The sequence below is a fragment of the Dipteris shenzhenensis genome, chromosome 8, assembly GCF_047967505.1.
Source record: "Dipteris shenzhenensis isolate YYH24624 ecotype China chromosome 8, Dip_SZ_1.0, whole genome shotgun sequence".
NCBI lineage: Eukaryota > Viridiplantae > Streptophyta > Polypodiopsida > Gleicheniales > Dipteridaceae > Dipteris > Dipteris shenzhenensis.
This window is the reverse complement of record NC_141603.1, coordinates 20,372,004-20,391,188: the sequence shown is the minus strand read 5'-3', so window position 1 is coordinate 20,391,188 and position 19,185 is coordinate 20,372,004. Positions and strand designations below refer to the sequence as shown.

At 47.2% G+C, this 19,185-nt stretch overlaps 1 protein-coding gene across 1 annotated transcript in view; it reads right to left on the bottom strand.

Moving 5' to 3' along the window:
* Positions 1-18,631, bottom strand: part of LOC147899242 (chromophore lyase CRL, chloroplastic-like) — a 32,194-nt gene extending 13,563 nt beyond the window's left edge. Inside the window, exons 1-4 of the mRNA XM_087378045.1 lie at positions 18,127-18,631; positions 15,249-15,298; positions 12,684-12,744; positions 12,553-12,588 (exon numbers count right to left, since the gene is read on the bottom strand). Of these exons, the coding sequence (XP_087234171.1) occupies positions 12,553-12,588; positions 12,684-12,744; positions 15,249-15,298; positions 18,127-18,381 (402 nt within the window). The 5' untranslated portion in view covers positions 18,382-18,631. The remainder of the gene's footprint in view (positions 1-12,552; positions 12,589-12,683; positions 12,745-15,248; positions 15,299-18,126) is intronic.
* Between the last annotated feature and the right edge of the window lie 554 nt (positions 18,632-19,185).

Sequence of the window (19,185 nt, the reverse complement as noted above, 5' to 3'; positions counted from 1 at the left end):
GCTTCCAATCCGCAAGCTCCTTGCCCACTTCCAGCCCGCAAGCTCACTGCCCGAGATCTACCGCCACCCGTACAACAATACGATTCCGTACCCGCACATGCGACGCCCTGCAAGCTCGACGTACGGCCATCCGTACGCTTTGCGCAGGTCCCGTTCATACACTGCTGCCTTCAATTTCGTGTAGTTCCATCGGGTTCCGTTGTACAGTGCCGTACCAAGGTACTTTACCTGCGCCGTACAGTTCCGTGCAGCTCATGTGGACATTTCCATACATCATCGCCACCTCCATTCCGTACAATTAGATCTTCCGTACATTGTATGGATTTCGTACAAGAGTTGTGAAAAACGGCCTTCTGTGCAGGTTCTTTTCTCTACAGGCATTCTTGCAGGTGTTCTTTGGCAAGCATTCTTGTAGATAGCCATAGTTTGGCTTGCATTCTGGGAGCGCATTTGGGACACATTGTTTTGTTGCAAGCATTGCAGTCAGGTTGTAGAACCTGCTCCAAAAATTTGAGGCTTTTTGGTTATGTTTGCAATCTTGCAAGATAAATTTGGGGCTTTTGCATTTTTTACAGATAATTGCAAAATTTGGGGGCTTTTGGTCAGATGTAGTTTCTTGTAGAAATTTGGGGCTTTTGGCATTCGGATGCAATTTGGCAGTTGAAAGGCCATTTGGAAGGTTTGCAAGAAATTTTGGACTCACAGAGGCATTGGAGGGAACTCAAGTTCATCCCTCGCACACATTGGCTAGTATCTGGACAAACACCATACATACTTTGATGGCCGTATGGACGAGTATGCAGGGAGACTCCTGTGCAGCCTCAGCTAGGAGGACTTCGTTCTTCAGGGAATGGAAGGATTCTGCTTTCTTCTCTGAGACTCTTACACGGTTGAGGTGGCACTTTCAGCGTCAGCCTTGGTTGTTTTCCACCTCATTTTGAGGGGTTTATTTATCCTCATGGTTTCATGATGTATTCCGCTTTGAGCTTGCTCTCGCGGGTTTTTTCTCTTACTTAATAGAAGTCTCTTTCTTGGGGCAAAAAAAAATTTGTAGACTTTTGCCACTTTTTGCAGATTTTTGGGCATTTGCAAAGCATTGTGGAGCATTTCGAGCCTTTGATAGACTGTGACAGTATTTGTCACTATGGGCAGATTTTCTTTGGCAGATTTTGGTTGTGCATTTTACATCCCAGAAAGGGATTCTACTTGTTCAGTTTGTTGTGTTTTTTTTGAGTTTATCTGGCAAAAATGGCTCATAACAACCCCAATTCCAGTCCATTTCAGCCCTCCTCAAAGGTGACTACCAGAGACGAGGTATCACCCTTGATGTAGCCCTTTGGATACAGAGATCGAGGAGACCACGCCCTCCACCGCATCGAGAGAGAGCTCGATAGACACAAATATGAGAGCTTTTCACATCTCATCAGAGAGCCACTAGGTCACCTGAATATATGGAACCTAGGCATGTACTAGGAGCGTTAGCTTTAAGCACCTGACACTCTGCTGATAGTTTGCTTTGCTGTTCTTCTATTTTGTTCACTAGCTTAGCACTTTCAGCAAGGGCCTTAGTGAGCCCTTTGCTTCAGCCCTTAGTGGCTGTATGAGTTACCTTTTGGTTTTGCATTCATCTCAGGGGAATGCTGCACTTGCTCGACTAGAGCGGCAATGCTTCCACTCCCATTTCCAAGGTCCCTGGACCAAGTCTCTTCTTTTTATTCCTTGGTCCAACCAACGTGTATGTATGGCAGCCCTTGTTGGGGGCCTGATTATCAGAGTCAAATTGGGCTCACGTAGAGTGGCTCCAAGTTCTCTTGCTATCACATATGATCCACATCAAGCCATCAGTCCTACATCAGATTGTTCTGGCTAAGTTTCAGTGCATCTCCACTGTGGCTAGTGGAGAGCGGGGCTGATACAGTATGGTATGCACGCATATCCACATGGTTTGCCAATCATGCTATTCAGATGGACCAGCCTCCCCCCTTTCAGTACAGCATGGATGCACCGTCCAAGTCGATTCCACGTGATGAGATTAACCGTATCACACGGTAAGATCTCCTCCATCTCCATACGTTCGGACTTGGGGGGGGGGGGAGGGACCAGGAAATCCCCACCAAGATTCAGCTCTATCACGACCACTTCTTGAGAGTAACGGAGGATGGAGTCATCATCAAACCCCAGTACCTCGAGGACAGAGGAGTCTCACATGCACTAACAATTGCCATTGGACAAATGTGGGTCTTGTCTCATCGGCTGAGGATTGAGACGCGGAGCGCTGCAGGTATATCCAAAGAGCAGCAGATCTGCAAGTTATGCACGCTGTGGGAGATGTGGGAGATCCAGATTTAGGAGCATTTTCTATGTATCTGCCCAGCCTACTACGAGATCCAGGGACGTTACCACTGCCTCTTTCAGAAGGGGCATGGCTTTGGTCCACTCTCATGGTTGATCCACTTCCATGACCAGGTCTGCATTGGACTCTATCTGCTTGAGATGCGACGACACAAAGCGACGAAATTGCGACAGATCACAAAGCAGCAGGAGGTGACCACGCCACAGGTTACTCAGGCAGACCGAGCACAGAGACATGTCAGAGATTATTACACATTTGAGTCAGCTCCAGGACACAGTGGGGTGGAGGAGGAGGAGCTAACTGATATGAGGGCAGTATGGATCAGCAGAGAGAGCTGACGCGACGCTCCCAAGCGAGGGACGCAAAGACCACACATGACACGAAGAGTAACCAGAGCACATACGATCGCGGTCCGGCCTATCTCAGCCCTCCTCAAAGGGGACCACCAGAGACAAGGTGTCACTCTTGAAATATCCCATCAGATCCAAAGATAAAGGAGGCCACGTCCTCCGCGCGACAGCTCGATGGACGCAGATCTGGGATATCCTCGCAGCCCACCGGAGAGACTCCACGGTGCCCAGTTTCGGGTTCTGAGCCTCACCTTTTAAGTATTTGAGATTTGAGCTTTGTTTCACCTCCTTAGCTCTTTAGCTTTAGCTTAGCATAGTACTCAGCCCTTCGATGCTTTGAGGCTTGTATGAGCTATTTTTGCTTGATGTACTTTGTCCCATAGGCCCATGAGATGCCTGGCCACTTTCTTTCATGAGGCGGTCTGACACAAAGAGTGTCTCATCAGGCCACGGAGACAGGAGGGGGCGGCCTTTCGCCGGTCCATCCCAGAGTATGATCACAAAGTTCTTCCCCAATCGGAGCATGTTGAACCAGATAGCAGGAGAGGCAGAGACCCCAAGATCGAGATGCAGCACACCCGACAGAGGACAAACGCATAGATCACACTCACCGACATCTCTTCCATTTTCAGACCTGGGGTACGGCCAACCAGGGTTATTGTGGTGCTCGTCAAGCGTCAGATAGCTGCTAGGAGGGCACAACGAACCACTCATCCAGATAGCAGACAACAATCTATCGCGGGCTTCTTACCTACACTACCTAGTCCCTCGTCGGGTGTATCTTGATGTTTGATCAGACTGCATCTTCCATGGGGATGTTGATGCAGAGATGTTTTATGACTAGGGTGACATGTATGATGATATCATTGACTATGTCTACATAGTTTTCAGGATCCACGGACCAACGGGTTGCTTTTTTACTCCTTGGTCCGTCTAGCGGGGATGTATGGCAGTCCATGCTGAAGGCCAGACTCGTCGGATACAAAGTGGGCCAGGGTGGAGCGGCTATAGGTTCTCATGTTATCACGGATGATCCGTGGTAAGCCATCCGTTCCTCACCAAATCGTTCGGGCGGAGTTTGGGTCACCCCCATTACAGCTAGATGCTGCATTTCAAGTCATCATGTATCTGTACCGAGTTAGGGAGTATGGGGATTACACCTCTAGGCGTCGCAGGCCACCATGGCTAGCACTGTCCTTTTCTATGGCACTTGCAATAGGAGGGGACCAAAGGTGCTGGTATGCACGCACAGAGAGATGGTTTGAGGGACTGGGGCTCCATATGGACAGACTATCTCCATTCCAGTACAGCATGGATGCTCCGTTTTCTCCCCTCCTATCACACGAGGTCAAGCAGGTTATCCGTGAGGATCTGTTACAGCTACACACATTCCGGACCTGGTTGGGCCCGAGTGATCTTCAAGTGAAGCTTGGCTTCTACAGAGATCACTTCTTACATATCACAGCGGAGGGTTTCATTGACCCACCAGGGTACACGCAGATTTGCTTACCCCATTCACTGAGGATCTCTCTTGGGCAGTTCCGAGTCTCTTCACATAGACTTCATATTGAGAGCGGCAGAGCAGAGCGACTATCCAGGGAGAGGCGCATATGCACTTTGTGTGACATGCAGGAGATTGAGACAAAGGAGCAAATCATCTTCAGGTGTCTTGTTTGCTATGAGATCCGCGGACATTTCTACTGCCTCTTTAGAGACAGCTATGGGATTTTGGCCCGATTCATCTCCTACCCAGACCAGCGATGTTTGGCAGGTTTTGTTCATGAGGCACTCAAACACCGCGAGAGGATACTTCAAGCACGGAGCCAGGAGCATACTTTTCCTTGGCTGATCCCTCTTAGAGCTCCATCACAGAGTTTTTCCAGGCAGATCACATGGACACCCAGGGGACGAGGCCTCAACATGACCGGGACCCGGAGCCTATGACTCGACAGCTCAAACAGAGGGTTGACACACAGATCACACTTGGGGACATCCCCTCCCTGTTTAGAGTCGGGTCCCGCCCGACGGGGTTCATAGTATCCCTGGTTAAACGTAGAGCTATGACTAGGAGACATGCCAAGGCTGCACCTTTGAGTGGCCGACAGCGTCCTATCGCCGATTTCATGCCCCCATTGCCTCATCCACCCTGATGTCCTGATGTTGATGATGATGATGATGAGATAGTCAACTACCGACATGACTATGTTGTACTTAGGATTTAGTACTGACATTCTGCATTTTTTGCATTTGCATTGGTGTGGATGCTCGTTTTAGTAGCTCGACCACCACAGCTCGTTTGTACCAGGTTTTTCACAGTCTCATAGACCCATCAGTCTTCCGAAGACTTTAATAAACTTTCTATCTTTCTTTCTTTCTAGCATGGGTTAGGAAGCTCGCTTAGTAGCTCCACCATTTTGCTCATTGTATCAAGTTTTCTATCAGTCTCATAGACCCATCGGTCTTTAGCAGACTTTAATAAACTTTATTTCTCTCATCTTTGCCCCTAGGGGGGATCAAGGGTTCCCATCACAGTGGAGGGGACGTTGGCTATGGTACGCAAGGGTCCGCGGAACTAGGAGAGGGCCCTTTGGCACACCTGCATAGGGATGCAGGATCTGTGAGGCTCACAAGATCAAAGCCCTAGCCTGGTATTCAGAACTGTAATGGAACCCTATAGTCAAAGCCAAGGACTTGGAGCTATACACAAGACGAGACATTGTCTTTTGATTTACATGAGATAGGTATCTCCCGATTGTCTGCAGATCAACAATCCATGATCACCTCATATGGGCATGTCTACATTGAGATGGGCAGATCAGGAAAGATGGTCATCTTCCAGTGGGCTCACATGTTTCCCACATGGGGGAGGGACCAGCATAGTTGACTATCTCATGGGATCCCCTTGCATGCATAGTTTATGACATCCCTCATCAGCCTACACCAGACCTCCCACATCCATCGTGCCACACTGCATGCTCATTCTTCACCACTAATGATATAAAAAAACACACAACCCTCAAGCTACATGATGACCAAGTTAAAGCTCACGAGGGACTATGTACTAAGTACTTAAAATATAAAATTAGTACCCTAGGACCGCTCTTGGCAAAGATATTTAATAAAGCGGTTTGCACTGATTTCCTCCACATCTGGACCTATTACACCATTATCCCAATCCAAAAGGCATGGGTCTCATGAGTCCGGAAAACACAGGCCCATCACGATCAGACATGTCATGTCCAAGATTTATGCACCAGCACTCGACACTCATGTTACCCAAGATACAAAGTGTGAGGGATTTAAAGTGATAGGACAGGCAGGCTTTTTGGCAAATCATGCTACACTAAACCGTATCTTTTCACTGAGAGCTGTGATTGAGGAGGCTCAAGCATGGAAGTAGAGAGTTTATTGTTGCTTTGTGGATTCCGCAACGCCTTTGACACTGTACCACGAGCCCGACAATTCAGATGACTACTTGATCTGGAGTACAGTCAGGACATCATCTGGGCAGTTCGAACAATATACGAGCACTTATCAGGTAAAGTGAGGACTTCAACTGGGTGGTTAGAGAAGATCATGAGCACAATTGGGGGATCAAACAAGGTTGTCCATTATTACTGACCTTATTTGGCGTATACATCGATGAGCTCAAGTCCTCCATCAAGACTCTGGGAGGGGCAGGTTCCCCCTTAGCCTTGATCCCAATTCAACTATACACGGATGACGTGGTTCTACTCTCCTTGATTGAAGGTGTCTAGCGGCATTTTGGATACACTCCAATCTTTTTGCAAGGCACGTGATTTTAAGGTCAACCTGGGTAAAACCAAGGTCATGATCTTCAACACATCCCGAGCGCCCACGCACAGAGAGTAGTTTACCTTTGACAGGGCTCCAGTGGAGATTGTTGCATCCTATACATTCCATGGGGTTCTCTTTCCAGGTCCGATCTTTGCAATGCAACTAGCTATGAGAGCCCGTTTGAGCACGGCATATGCCGCACTAGCCAGACTCGAGCCTCAATGCTTTCGCTCACATTTGAATCCTTGAACCAAGTCCCTTCTTGTTGACTCACTTGCCCACCCAACAGGGTTGTACGATAGTCACTTATCTCCATAGGGTCAAGGACTTTGGTACCACGACATCCGGACGGCGCAAATTGTCATGGCTAGCCCTGACTTCATTTATGCATTGGAAGCAGAGGGGGATCAATGGAGCTGGTATGCTCGGACATGCAGTTGGTTTGAAGCTTGGAACTACGGTTGGACAGACTGACATCATTTCAGTATAGCCTTCAGGCTCCATCCATTCCGCTCGCCTATCAGGAGGTGAAGCAAGTCATCTAGAGAATCTCTTGCAGCTGCACACATACAAGATTGGGTTAGCACCCACTGAGCTTTCGGTTATAAACTCAGTTTCTAAGGTGATACTTCTTACGTATCTCAGAGGGGTTTACTGAACCGCCAGGCTACACCCAGATGCATCTCCACATGCACAGTGGATCTCGATTGGTCGATTCTGGGTATCTTCACACACGCTATGGGTTGAGATAGGAGGGGCAGAGAGCATCCCACGTGAAAGAGGGATTTGGTCTTTATGTAATATGCAGGGGACCAAGACACAAAATCACTTTGCATTCAGATGCCCTATGTACAATGAGATCCGTGGATGACATCCTTGTCTTTTCAGTAGCGGTTTTGGTCCAATCAGAGATTTCCTAGCACATCTTGATCAAAGGCATGTGGCCAATTTCCTTCTTGAGGCCCAGAGACATAGGGATCAGCTGATACAAGAACATAGGAGAGCACAAGAGGGACTGGCAGAGCCTAACTCACAGCATGATCACGAATTTTTTCTCCGATTGCCAAGAAGATCCCACATTGAAGCTACGGAGACCGGTCGATTGATGATCGAATTGTCTCCAGTGTTTGGATGCAGGACGAACAGAACTGTGCGCCCTTCAGCCTCGAGATCTAGAATTTGATGGTGAGTGACCCGAGCTAGGGACTTGATGTAGCGGGGAGCTAGAGGGCACAACTCAACACACCTGACCCTGGGTGGACACTCACACATGAGGACTACAGACATATCCTCTCTTTTCGACATGGGGAGACAAACCATTCGAGTGACAATAGCACGTGGACATCGGGCTACCTCATGGAGATTACAGAAAAGGAGGGAGGACCCAAATCAATGTTTGGAATGGCTAATACATGACCTTATCATTTATATGGTCTGGACCCATGGCCCTCCTCGGGTAGATTCACCTGCTTTCCATATCAGGGGGCTCCAGTGTAGTTGAATACCTCATGGGCCTCTTGGTTGAGTCTCTTGCAATAGCTAATACGATGATAAGTGTAAGGCATTATGCCGTCAACTCAGATCCGGGACTTAGCATCATCTTTTGAGTGAGATGGAGTCTGGTCTGCTCGAGGAAAAGGGCATTCGTTCGCCATAACAAGGAGTTACTAAATATCTTTTTTAGCAATAACTCCAAGACTTCTAGCAGAAGTTCATCAAGCGAAAAGCCCCCTCTCCTTTATTGACACCAAACTTTGGTTCACCACCACCGGTAGGTCAAACATGCAGCTCTAAAGTGACATAATGGCCAAGCCAAAGATCATGAGGGGCTACGAACTGAATACATTGCAATGGACTATGTACCCTGGCCACAATCTCGGCAAAGCTTTAGTTAAATGGTCTGCACCCATTTTCCCCACACTTGGACCCTTAACAACATCACTCCCATCCACAAGGCAAGGGGCCCCATGATCCCCAAAAACTACACAACCGATATGATTGGAAATGCCAAATCTAAGATATATGCCTCAATGCTTGGTACACAGATTAGCCAGTTTACAAAGCTATGGGGACTCAAAGCCGATGGATAGGCCAGCTTCCGTGCGACTCTAGATCACATCCTCACACACTAAAGTGCCATTGAGGAGGCCAGAGCATGGAGACACAAGGTTTATTGCTGCTTGGTGGATTTCCACAAGGCTTTTGATACAATGCTGAGAGCCCACCTCATCAGACGCTTGCAAGATGTGGGATAGAGTCGGGAGATCATTTGGGATCAGGCAAGGTTGGAACGGCTACAGAGTAGACAAAACAAATTAGGAGCACGACCAAGGTCAAATAGGGTTGTTTATTATCACCAACTCTATTTAGCCTCTACATCAACTAGCTTGAGACCTTCATCGAGACACTAGGAGAGGCAGCTCATCTTGGATACAATGCTGAGAGCCCACCTCATCAGACGCTTGCAGGATATGGGATAGAGTTAGGAGATCATTTGGGATCAGGCAGGGTTGGAACGGCTACAGAGTAGACAAAGCAAATTAGGAGCACTATCAAGGCCAAATAGGGTGTTTATTATCACCAACTCTATTTAGCCTCTACATCGACTAGCTTGAGACCTTCATCGAGACACTAGGAGAGGCAGCTCATCTCTCGCTAGCTCCTTGATTCAGATTCTCCTCTGTACAGACAATGTGGACTTGCTCTTCTCTTTAGCTGAGGGCCTCCAGAGACATCTAGATGCACTCCACACCTTCTACGAGACACATGACCTGAAGCTCAATCTTGGTAAAACCAAGATTATGATCTTCAACACATCCGGGGAAGTCATGCATAGACCCTTGACAGGTTACCAGTGGAGATCGTCGCATCCCACACATATTCATGATGAGGTCAACGATGCAAACCCGACTGACCAAGAGTCTGCCGCAATTGCCAAGCTTGAGTAACAATGCTTTCACTCTCACTTCCAAAATCGTCATACCAAGTCTCTTCTCTTTGATTCTTTGGTCCACCCAAGAAGCATATATGACAGCCCATGCTCGGGGGCTGATATATCAAAGGTGGATTGGGCTCGAGTGGAGGGGCTCCACGTTCACTTATTGGAAAGCATGATCCGCAATAAGTTGTCATTTTCACACCAATTCATTTTGGCTAAGTTCGTGGCCCCCCACTCTAGCTTGACGCAACATTCCAAGTGATCACATACCTCCACCAAGTCCGGGATTTTGGTTCCTCGACCTTACGCCAACGTAGGTTACTTATCCGCATCCATGACATTAGTAGCTGAGGGTAATCAAAGGTGTGTGTATGCCCATAGATGCAAACAGTATGCGAGCCCAGGACTCCACATGGACCAAATGCCTTCCTTTCAATATAGCCTTAACGCCCTTCTACTCCGCTTAGCTATCAAGAGGTTAACCAAGTCATTCAAGAGCCATTCAAGAGGACCTCATACAGCTACACGACCTGGATAGCCCCATGTGAGCTTCAAGTGAAGCTCATCTTTTATAAGTATCACTGCTTACAGATATCGAAGGAAGGCTTATGGGCCCGCCACGCTACACACAGAACCCACCTCCCCAGTCTCAAAGGATTTCGATTGAACAGTTCTAGGTTTCCTAACACCAGTTATGGATGCGGGTTGAGGGCATACCTAGAGAAGGCCGCCTCTGCATCCTATGTGATCTACAAGGAATTAGGTCAAAGGAGCACTCTACCTTCCAAAGCCCTGTGTACTATGAGATCTGAGGCCATCACCACTGACTTCTTAGAATGGATTCAAACCCCTCTCTAGTCTCTTGATTCAATCGAATTAGAGACGTTTAATGATCTTTATTCATGAGGCTGTACACAAAGAGCAAATGCTCAAGAATAGATGAATAGACAAACAAATCGACCGACCGACCGACCGACCGATATATATATATAGAGAGAGAGAGAGAGGGAGAGAGAGATGTATTAACGTCTGCAAGAGGCCCAAGCCACTGGGGGCTGAAGCAAAGGGCTCACTAAGACCCTTGCTAAAAGCTAAAGTCCTAAACTAGTGAACAAAATACCAGAGTAGCAAAATAACAAAAGAGTATCGGGTGCTCAGAGCTAACGCTCCTAGTGCATGCTCAGGTTTCATATATCCAAGTAACTTGGTGACTCTCTGATGAGATGTGAGGAGCTCTCGTATCTGTGTCTGTCCAGCTGTCTCTCGATGCGGTGGAGGGCATGGTCTCCTTGATCTCTGGATCCGATGGGCTACGTCAAGGGTGGTGCCTCGTCTCTGGCGGTCACCTCTGAGGAGGCCTGAAATAGACCGAACCTCGATCGTGCGTACTCTGGTCCCTCTCCCTGTCACACGTGGAGTGTGTGTCTCTCATCTGGCAACATCGTGGTGGACACTCCCATTGCTAATCCATGATGCTCGCATCTCATTAAGCTCCTCTCTCTCAGCCTCACCGACAGCTTCAAATGCATAGAAGTCTGTAACAAGAGTCTGTGCTCTGTCGATCTCGATGACTTGTGGCATCAGTCCCTGTTGCTCTCTAGTCTGTCGCATCAGTATATCTCTCTATTGTCGCATCTCAATCTGATAGAGCCCAACACAAACCTGATCGAGAAAATGGATCAGCCGTGTAAGTGGACCAAAAACATGCCCATCCTGAAAGAGACATTGATATCACCCTCGGATCTCATAGTAGACTGGGCAGATACATAGAAAGTGCTCGTCTATCTCGATCTCCTCCATCTGGCATAGTGTGCAAATCCTCTTCTCTCTGGGTATGCCTGCAGCTCTCCCTGCCTCGATCCTCAATTGATGTGATGAGACTCACCACTAACCGATGGCGATCCTCAATGCATGTGAGACTCTCCTATCCTCGAGGTACTGAGGTCTAATGACGAGACCATGCTCCGAGACCCTAGAAGGTCTTGCTGTGAATTACACGATCAGATTACCATTGCATGTTACAGAAATTATTATAGACTAGCTATGATCTACTATAAAAATAATCAGCTTGCATTTACATCGGTTTAAGACTGAGCGTCTTTGGGTCTAAGTTTGAAACCTCTAATTAACGCTCTCCCATCTCTGTAAACAGCTCACTTTCCATCTTTCCGAGCTTCCGTCCGTTTCCATCACCTATAATCTGGTTGAGACATAATGTGGCTAGCATTATGGAGGGCAGGTTAACCTAGGGTAATGTACCCAAACCTTGAACCATTAGGACATGAGGTACTCTTGGTATAATTAGGGTAGTTGTAGGGTTGAGACACCTGGGATACGCTATGCCTATATAAGTGTGAGCCTCAGCTCATTTGGGGATTCTTGGGAGTGGGGCCTCCTGAAAATACCAAGCTAGGAAGGAGCCTGTCCAGAGTGACTATTCCTTAATGACATATGTGCGTAGCTAGGCACGTAGTCTAACCTGGTAGAGCACTAGTCCGGGGTTGCATGACCTCTAGCTTGGGGGTGAAACTATACTGAGTGTCAGATAAGGCTATGCTGCATGTCTAGGTGCCACCACCATAGCAAAGATGGTGTTAAAACATGGTGAAACCATGGCACATGACAACACTAAACTAATGATGACCTATGAGCAAGATTCGCTAATGATGTAGATAACCGGCCAGCATGTGGAGTCCTATAGAAAGAATTGCACAAAATACTCACATGTGTAGTTAGTAAACATGTGCAATAAATAAATGAGTGAAAAATGGATATGGATGGTTATGAAATGTGAAGGTCTGTTATACATCTCCTGACTCACCTCCTTTTTATTTTCTTTTCTCTTGGGACCTCCCCTCCTTTTTCTTGACATTCCTACCATGAGGATGCCTTTGCCAATTTTTCAGCCTAGACTGGCTATTTCAGCTTCTGTTTTCTGCTTTTTTACCTCCAAGTTCTTTTTTAGCTAATTGAGCACAAATGTTTTCCCATCGGTCATTATACATGTCAGCATCATGTGGGTTGGCATCATAGCTCTTTAAATAATGGACATTCAAAAATATATTTGATGCATCAATCTTCCCAGAACTTTGCAAGAAATTCAAATAATTTACCTGCCGATATGGTTTTTCAGGAGTCCTCCAAAATGCCTGGGATCAAGGAAACAAGTGCAGGTTTACTATCACAAATCAAAATTTGGCATACATTTGACACCCCGTTAAATTGACAAGCATAATTCAGTCACCTGTTCAAAGTATAGAACTCGAGAACCATCCGCAAGAACAGTTGCAGGACATGTAAGCAACCTGGATAAGTTCAACTGTAGTTTAGTATACTCACATAGAAAATTGTACACAAACGCTTTGAAAGCAACATGTAAGCAAGTTAAGATTTAGCACAGCTACTGGCAAATAAAAGGCCAAGGGACAAATAGAATGCAATTAAAAGAAAATCTAGGAACAAATAGAAGATTGTCAAAGAACACACAACTACTTTCCAGTTGGTTTTCCCTCTTGGCAGGCGAGGCCTAGGCCCTGCAAGCGGTGGTGCTCCCCTTAGGTCCGGGAGAGCAGCTCAGGCAGGTTGCACATCGGCTGCTGAGTAGTGGGCCAATCAGCTAGGCATGCAGACCTCCCTTTTGATGCATTAGGCACTGACGGTAGGCATTGAGCCAGTCGTGCCCTTGGTGCGCCACCGCACAAACACGGACTACTCCCTTCCAAGCCTCCTCCAAAAACTCAGAAGTCCACAATTCTTACGTAGGCTCCCACACATAGGAAGGCGTTGTTCACTACTCCCCCCCCTCCCCCCCACTATGAGTTGGACCATGGTGAGTTGGACTGTGCACGGACTTCATGATCTGGCATGGCACAGCCACAGTAGGTGATACTTCATACGGACTTCTCCCATCCAAGCCTCCTCCAAAAACTCAGAAGTCCACAATTCTTACGTAGGCTCCCTACACATAGGAAGGCGTTGTTCACTACTCCCCCCCCCCCCACTATGAGTTGGACCATGGTGAGTTGGACTGTGCACAGACTTCATGATCTGGCATGGCACAGCCACAGTAGGTGATACTTCATTAGGAGTTCCAAAGGGCTGTAGTGGGACAGTGTGTAGATATCCCCTTAATTTAGGGGCGCATGTTCTCAGCAGCGGAACACACGCTGCCTCCACCTGGAGAGGGCCCCTAAGGTGTGGTCCCCAACAATGGCTAGGAGTGGGGGGGATTGCATTTCAATCAATCAATCTCTTGTTTTTTAGCAGGAATAGCTATTGGAGGGCGAGTGGTTTGGATCAGCTGATAGATAGGAGGCTACAGGATCGAGATCCTAAACATTAACGCCACTGCTTGTCGACAGCAGTGCCCCTCATTTTGGAGGCAGCTTATGAAGAGCCTCCTAGATGTAGACTCTTGGATTGTTGGACGGGCCTTCCACAATCTAGAGTTTGAGGCAGATAAGCAGGGTGGAGTCTCTCTCGATGATGCCCTTTGCCGCAGCGGAGTACTTGGGAGCAGTACATCTTCGCAATCAGTGGTCGTAACCCTGGAGGGAGAATCCTATAGAGTTTCGGTAGTCTTCACTACTACTTCGATCAGCAACAACATGATGGGCTACTGAAGATACTTGACATATTCTACATGGGGAATTGGATGATGCATAGAGGGGGGGCCACGCATATTTTGCCAAGGACAAGTTCTGGCAGGACATTATATGTACCTTGTGCGCCATTTGGGAGCATGGGACGTCAAGATCTTAGATGAACACTAAAAGCTAGGCACATTTCTCCAAGGCATGGCCTGCAAGTGTCTTTTATGTATTGATGGAGCAAGGCACTCACTCGATATATAGTCCTTCACCCTGAGTCTGTTATGTAACTAGACATTAATCCGTGGATTCGTGAGCTTTAATCCACCACGGTTACGGGGGCCTCAGATTAAGGGTAGCAAGCTTACATGGGACTAGAGGAATTGAACACTAGCAAAGGGCCAATTGGCTATAAAGCTCGGACGCTTTCCATAAAGCGGGATGCTAATCTATATAAGAGTGGCCAAGGCTTTTGTGTTGGTAATCAATCTGCACACAACACGGATGGTCTAGTCTGAATCTTGAGCATAGACTACTTCCGTCTACATGGCGGATCACGAGATATGATGCTGGAGGTTCCTTGTAGACGGTTCTAGTGGTATGGGACGCAAGACCTATGGGGATAACCTTGTGGGAGTCCGAACTCTAGCCCGCGTGCTCAGGGGTGGCTGGGAGGTGGTTTTGCTGATTATGCTTGGACTATGTTCAAGGTTAGGTCCTAAGTGGGGATGCAACAGGACTATGTTCAAGGTTAGGTCCTAAGTGGGGATGCAAAAGGTTCCTAGCCCCTGTTTCAAAGATTCCTTAGGAAATGAGCTGAGTTCTCTAAAAGCAGATTGGTAACAGCTAGTCCTTTTTTCTAGCATCTCACATCTCACATACGACTGATTTGTATGATTGGTCTTCTTCAAGCATTAATGCAAAGTTCTTCTTCCACAATCAGCATCTCACATATGACTGATTTGTATGATTGGTCTTCTTCAAGCATTAATGCAAAGTTCTTTTCTCTAGGGGAAAAAAAGAATCAGCCCTCCACCCCCAACCCCGCAAACCCCAATACTAAGCAAAAAGCAGGGACTAGGGACAAATAGAAGACTCCTCAAAAGTCGTCCCTTCCCTCACTACCCCCCAAAATAACAACCCTCGGCATAAGCAGGGCATAACACAGGTTATCCAAGCAAAAAGGCTCCAAAACAAATTCCTTGATGCAAGATTTTTACCTGAGATTGAAGTATGTCATCGGGTCGCGGGCAGCTTGCTCTGTTGAAAACTGCCATACAGAGAAAAAAAAGTAAGCATTGGCACTTGTGCATCCTTAATAGTTATTTTACCAATCAAAGGGCAAAATCTCTCTCTCTCTCTCTCTCCCTGTGTGTGTGTGTGTGTGTGTGTGTGTGTGTGTTTGGAGAGAGGGGGAGAGAGAGAGAGGGAGACGCACATATATATCTATGTGCATGTGCATGTGCATGTGCATGTGCAGGTGCGTGCGGGCGTGTGTGGGTGTGTGTGGGTGTGTGTGTGTGTGACCACGACTATTCTCATTGTAAAAACTTTTTCTTGATATAAATACAGTGGTTTCACCCCAAAAAAAGTGTGTGAGACCATGATATTTTTTTCCTTCTAAATTAAGACTGCTAACACACGAAGGTATCAAAGGAAAACAGCATGGAAAGCACAAAAAATAGCAAAAGAGAGACAGAGACAGAGACAAAGAGAGTGTGCACTGCTTATAGTTGGAGACACACATAGGAACAGCAAAATTCTATTTGCCAATCACTACACTGTAGCTTAATAGGTGCCCACAATGTTGGAAACTACCTATTCGTATTTGCAGCACAATGGGTGAGAGGCAAATTAAGGTAAGGTGAAAGGCCAAATGAAGATAGGCTACAGGGAATTAATCACGTCTAAGAATTCATCAAAGGCCCCAGAAGCTTCCAAACCGCCTTCGTATGCAAAGGCGCCAGAAGCTTCCAAACCGCCATCGAATGCTATAAAGCCTCCTCACAGCTCACAACTGTTGGTGCCTTGCGCCCCCCCCCCACGCTTGCGGCCACCATCGATTTATATCAGCCCCTCCCAAGTGCAAAGGAGAAAGAAAGAAAAAAAGAAAGTTTATTAAAGTCTTCACAAGACCGATGGGTCTATGAGACTGTGAAAATCCTGACACAAGCGAGCTATGAGGGTGGAGCTACTAAACAAGAATCCACACCAATGCAGAATGCAAAAAAAGGCAGAATGGTAGTACTAAATACTGAGTACAACATAGTCATGTCGGTGGTCGACTACATATCAGTCACATCATCATCATCAAGACATCAGGGGTCGATGAGGCACTGGAAGCATGAAGTCAGCGATAGAGTGCTGTCGACCATAGCTCTATGCCTAACAAGGGCTCCAGTAACCCCTATCGGCTATGCTCCGACGCGAAACATGGAGGAAATATCCCCAAGTGTAACCGCACGCCCGTCCTCTGTCTGAGCTGTCGAGTCACTGACTCTGGGTCCCGATCATGTCGAGGTCTTGTCTCAAGGGAGTCTAGGTGATATGGCTGAAAGAACTCTGTGATAGAGCTCTGAGAGGGGTCTGCCAAGGAAGAGGTCTGCTCCTGTCTCCGTGATCGAAGTATCATCTCGCGATGCCAAACTACCTCATGAATGAAGCCTGCCAAGCATCTCTGATCTAGATAAGAGAGGAATCGCGACAAAACCCCATAGCTATCTCTGAAGAGGCAGTAAAAATGCCCTCGGATCTCATAGTAAACGGGACACTTGAAGATGAAGTGCTCCTCCGTCTCAACCTCCTGCATGTCACATAATGTGCATAAGCGCCTCTCCCTGGGTAGGCGCTCTGCTCTGCCGCTCTCGATACGAAGTCTATGTGAAGAGAGAGAGAGAGAGAGAGAGAGAGAGAGAGTATGCAGGCAGAGCAAAGGGGTCTGCGCTGAGGAATTTGTCATTTTGAGGAGAAGGATAGGGTTGAGAGAGAGAGAGAGAGAGAGAGAGAGAGAGATGCCTCCCTCTCAGTCAGCCTCGACCCAAACCTCTCCACACTAGATTTTTGAATTCGGGAAAGCCATTAGAAGATAGACAGCTTAATAGCTATCTATCTTCTCCTTTAGAGAGGTAGTGAGGTCATCGGTAGTGTAATATCCAGCCAGTTCCACAACTCCTTTCAAGCTGTTCTTACAATTTACAAATGAGGTAGGAAGAGGAGGAAGAGAGGAGGGTGAGGCTATTGCCAAGGGAAAGAGCTGAGACGGGTTGCGAGGGAGAATGTGGAGGGAAGGAAGAGGAAAATGCACTAGACGAGTGAGCTCTACTCGATAAGAGAACCACACTAAACCTTTCAAGGCTCCAAGTTCACACATGGAGCAAAGAAGATGGTGATTTATGTTGCCTTCATCACATCTTGAAGCCACTCCTCTTGTGAAGGCGACGACAGTCCTTGTCGTAGACTGTGGGGAGCATCGTGAGGTGGCCTGGTGCTGCAAAACTGCCAGGAGCGTGCCTCAAATGGGACGTGTGCTCACTCGCCCTAAACAGTCATGCTGCCACTATAAGTGGACAAGACCATCCACCTGCTTGGTCTTTCCAAACCTCCTGTGCACCGTTTGCTCTCTTTGGAGGATTCAAATGACCACATATTGTAGATGGACCTGGAGGATTTCTCATCTTTACATCCTCATACTCCACCTGTGTCCTTTGTGACTACTCCCTCTCATTTACCACTTCCAATGTTCAAATTGAGGCATTCATTTACCCCCCCGGCTTTCTTAGTATCAAGTCAGGCATTGTTTTTACGTTGTAAGTCTGGAGGATTGTTCTTATAGTAATCTTGCGTCCATGATCGTGTACATACGTGATTGATAAGGTGTATTTTTGTTTTCATTTTAAAAAAGTAAATCCGCAGACATGGCTAATCTAAGAATGAGGACACCCCTTTACGGTATGGGTCAACAATACGGCACCAAATTCTTTACAATCTCTCGTGTAAAATTCAATATTACATTCGCACCGCTGATTAAGAATTGGAACTACCCTTCTTGCGTCATAAGAACTCTAGATAGTCATGAAACGAATGAAGAGCGGCACGTACCTTCTCACCGCTCAAAGCTTGAGCTGCAGTCTTAGCGTGATCCCAGCGGGTGGTAGTTTTCGTCAGCCTACGGAGCAAGATGGCACCTCCCAGTACGCAGAGCGCTTTCACGACAAGGCTACGGACAATGCGGCCGCCATTGTTACCACTGCCGGGATTGCCAGCGCCCACAAGAGAATCGACAGGTTCTGGGTCAAAGCTACTATCGTCGAAAGAGGCAGACTTGGCTGGACCTCCGGAAAGTGAGCTTGACATGCTTCACATTGACGGGAAACTTACGAGGAATCTGTTGGGTTGCAGCAAATAATGCGGGCGATGACAGAATGAAAACTTATTTGGAGTCCCAGTGTTTTCCACCCATGTCATGCATGCTCCATCATCCATTCCCCATCAAGAGAACCTCTTTCTGCGGCGCGCAACTGAAGCTTTTGTGCGGACAGATGAGTAGCCTGACCCGTCTATGACACTTCAGAGAGGTCCCACGCCTGTCATCACTCCGATTGCATTCCGTCAAGAAATTTCCTGCCGGATGTTTATCGGAATCAGGCGCACATGTCAACTTGAAGCTCACCAGAACCTATTGCAAGTATGGGCACATGCTTCGATAGAAATCCGATAGGCAAGAGAAGCGGGGTTCTTCATTTCTATTGGATATCCTCCTCACCTACCTGTGTAGTCCGAGTGCATCCGTCAAGCAGCCGATTGCCTTTCGGTTTGGCTTCCCTTGCCAAAAGTGGTGCATGTGCCCATGGTGAGAGACTCGCTCCACTGGGTCTCAACGTAAGTTCTTAAAAATGTCTTTAAGTTCAAGAAGTGAAATTTCCACCACCGCGGGCTTAGCTCTTTTAATCTTGGTTATGGCATAATATAGGTGATGCATAGACAGTCAACCTTCAATTTTAAACACATGGGCTTTCCATATTTGTATGCCATTCGTGTTTCAATCAACGGGCATTTTTTATGGCATGCACCTTCATCAGAGAAGAAGCTACCTCAATGGTATTTGAAGACTTTAGCAGACTCATGGGTCACAGACATTCCCAAGAGCAATTCCAGAGT